This window comes from Apis dorsata, unplaced genomic scaffold (genome assembly GCF_000469605.1).
Source record: "Apis dorsata unplaced genomic scaffold, Apis dorsata 1.3 scaffold_465, whole genome shotgun sequence".
NCBI lineage: Eukaryota > Metazoa > Arthropoda > Insecta > Hymenoptera > Apidae > Apis > Apis dorsata.
This window is the reverse complement of record NW_006263705.1, coordinates 291,372-294,383: the sequence shown is the minus strand read 5'-3', so window position 1 is coordinate 294,383 and position 3,012 is coordinate 291,372. Positions and strand designations below refer to the sequence as shown.

Here is a 3,012-nt window from a genome sequence, read left to right as displayed (position 1 = left end):
GGGCGGGTGGGGGGATGCAGCTCGAAAGGGTGGCGGCATGGAGGAGCCCTCGCTGGAGGCTCTCATGCAGGCGGGCCTCATCTTCGTGGTCGGTGTCGCCATCATCCTCTCGAATCTCCTCATCATCGCCACCTACCTTAATTTCCGTGGTAAGTACTTTAACATCTTGATATTCTTGGTAATTTTTGCGAAAATTATTTATTTCTCTTAGATAAAAAGAAATTGCATTCTATTTTTGAAATTTAATTGGAAAATCATAAATATTTTTAAATTATACGTGTTATTATTGATTTTTGACATATAAATATTGATTTTACATATTGCATCAAGATATAGATAGACTTGTTTCTTAAAAAACAATATTTTTCTTTTTCTTTTATTTATATACTTATAAACAGTGTATGTAACTTTTTCTTTTAATTTATATCTTTATTAAGTAATTTAATATTTATTATATTTCATACTTTTCCAAATTATTAATTATTTTTAATTTCAAAATCTTTTTACAAATTTATATTAATCATTATTATATAATATAGATTCAAACATAGATTCAAACATTTACTTTTTTTAACATAATCAATATTCTAATATAATATTAATAGTTTTAATATAATATAATATATTATAATATAAATAAATATTCTAAAATTCAAATTCATTATCTTGATATAATCCTACTACTTCATCATGCCACAACTTTTTCTTTTTTTTCATTCTTGCGGATTTTTTTTTTTTAATTTCCTGACTCTGTCACCACAAAGCAGTGAAAAAAGTAACGAATACTGTAACATTCGGTGAAATGTGGTTCACACTCGAGATAAATACAAATGAGCATCACACCGCACAGGTCCCTCCGAGGTGATAAACTACTACTTGCTGTCTCTCGCGTCGGCGGATCTTCTTTGTGGTCTGCTGGTGGTTCCGCTTTCGGTGTATCCGGCGCTGGTACGAAGATGGGTCTACGGGGACATCGTGTGTCGTCTCGTTGGCTATTTGGAAGTTACTCTCTGGGCGGTATCCGTTTACACCTTCATGTGGATCTCCGTCGATCGGTATTTGGCTATCAGGTACGTTTCAATTTCTTTCATTCTTTTCTATAAAGCTATGTTCAAAAGCTTTTGAATATTTATTATATTTTTTCAAGAAATATGGAAAACAAAATTAAATGAGATGTTCAAGTAGAATTTGAAAAGAACATTCAATGAACAACATGAATATAAAACATTTTTGTTTTATTTAAAATATATTAAATAATGTATACGATGATTAAATATTTCTTTAATATTATTTATAATCTAATAACGCCCTACAGCAATATAATACATCTTAGTTTAACATATGTTCAACATATAGAGCAATAAAATAAATTCAAGTTGGAGCGATAATCAATATCAAGATAATAGGTAAATTGAAATCTCAACAATCTTCGTCAAACTTTCTAATTCATTCCATCTTCATCGATCAACAACTTACACACACATACACGAATGATCCATTATTCACTAGAACTTCAACTCTATATCCTTGACTCTTTATTTCTCCATGTATTATAAACTCAATCATAACCCTCAACTTTCTCCAACGTTCAAGTCCAACGTCAACCAATATCACAAATAAAATTAAAATTGAATCTCAATCCTGGAAATTGACTGGAATTTACATTTAAGTCGAGTTCATGATTAAAGTATCGATTTGACAGGAAACCATTGCGTTACGAGACCGTGCAGACGAAGACCCGATGCCAATGCTGGATGGTCTTCACGTGGATCAGCGTGGCGATGATGTGCTGCCCGCCCCTCCTAGGTTTCCAAAAGCCGATTTTCGACCGGGAGGCGTTCATCTGCATGCTCGATTGGGGCAACATGGCTGCTTACACCATCACACTGTCGATCCTCGTGCTAGGCCCATCGGTCATCACCATCGTCTACACTTACTGCTACATCTTTACTATGATGAGGCGGCTAAGATCCGGCGTACTGATACACGACAAGGAGTACGCGACCGCGCTCTCGGAAAACCTGAGCAATCCGAGTCACATCATGTCCTTTGTCCTGGTGATGGCTTTCTGGGTATCCTGGGCACCGTATGCCGGTCTCCGGATATACGCTGTCGTTAACGGACCACCGCAGGTAATTTAAATGTCACGCTCTTTTTGTGAATATGAGAGGAAGTATGCGAGAAAGATCAGTTTTTATATGTTAATACGAGAAATCGTATTTATTCTCTTTGAAAGGTAGATGTCGCATAAAAATTTCATAATACAAAGGTTGATTCAAAGAGTATATTTTCTATTTAAAATCGAAAATCGTATTATTCGTGGATTAAATATGAAAATTTATATGTAACCAGATACAAATTTAATATTATTGTTTTTCTTTCTTTATTATTTTTTTTTTTTAATCAATTATAGAGCAGAAAGCTTTTCATCAAATTTTTGAAAAAAAGTTTAAAAATATCAAGTTAAAAAGTTTTAAAATGAGATTATTAAGAAATTTACTTTTCTGTATGTATATTCTGTATATTATTTAAATTTAGAAAGAACTTATTACGATAATACAAATCTAATAAATTATATTGTACAATCTCACTGACTTTTTATAGTATATTGAAATGTAAATATTTAATGATTAATAAATTATCTTATATGATATCCGGTTTGCATTATACGACTGGATAATAAATATCACTCATAAAATTTGTATAAATGTCGAGGTAAATCTTGACAAAACATTCATTTATAATAAATTACAATAAATTTAAATATACAATAAAAATAAACTAAAATATCTTTATTCAAATTAAATTAATACTTGGAAATTTGAGAATCATTTTTAAATATTAAATATTAAATATTTTATAAATATAAATTTCTCAAAATAATGGAACAAATAATCACGACATATAATATCATCAAATATTTCAATTTATTCGCATAATATCGTCGTCACGTTCCAGGTACCGTTTCTTCATTTCGCGGTAGTGTGGCTGGGGGTGACGAACAGTTTCTGG

General features: G+C 31.5%; 1 protein-coding gene across 1 annotated transcript; it reads left to right on the top strand.

Annotated features, from left to right (window-relative positions):
* Positions 1 to 6: 6 nt before the first annotated feature.
* Positions 7 to 3,012, top strand: LOC102679705 (G-protein coupled receptor 52; the record flags this gene model as incomplete). Its single annotated transcript, XM_006619955.1, has 4 exons — positions 7 to 149; positions 851 to 1,070; positions 1,703 to 2,132; positions 2,959 to 3,012. Coding segments are annotated over exons 1-4 (816 nt in total), but the record flags the coding sequence as incomplete, so codon positions are not given.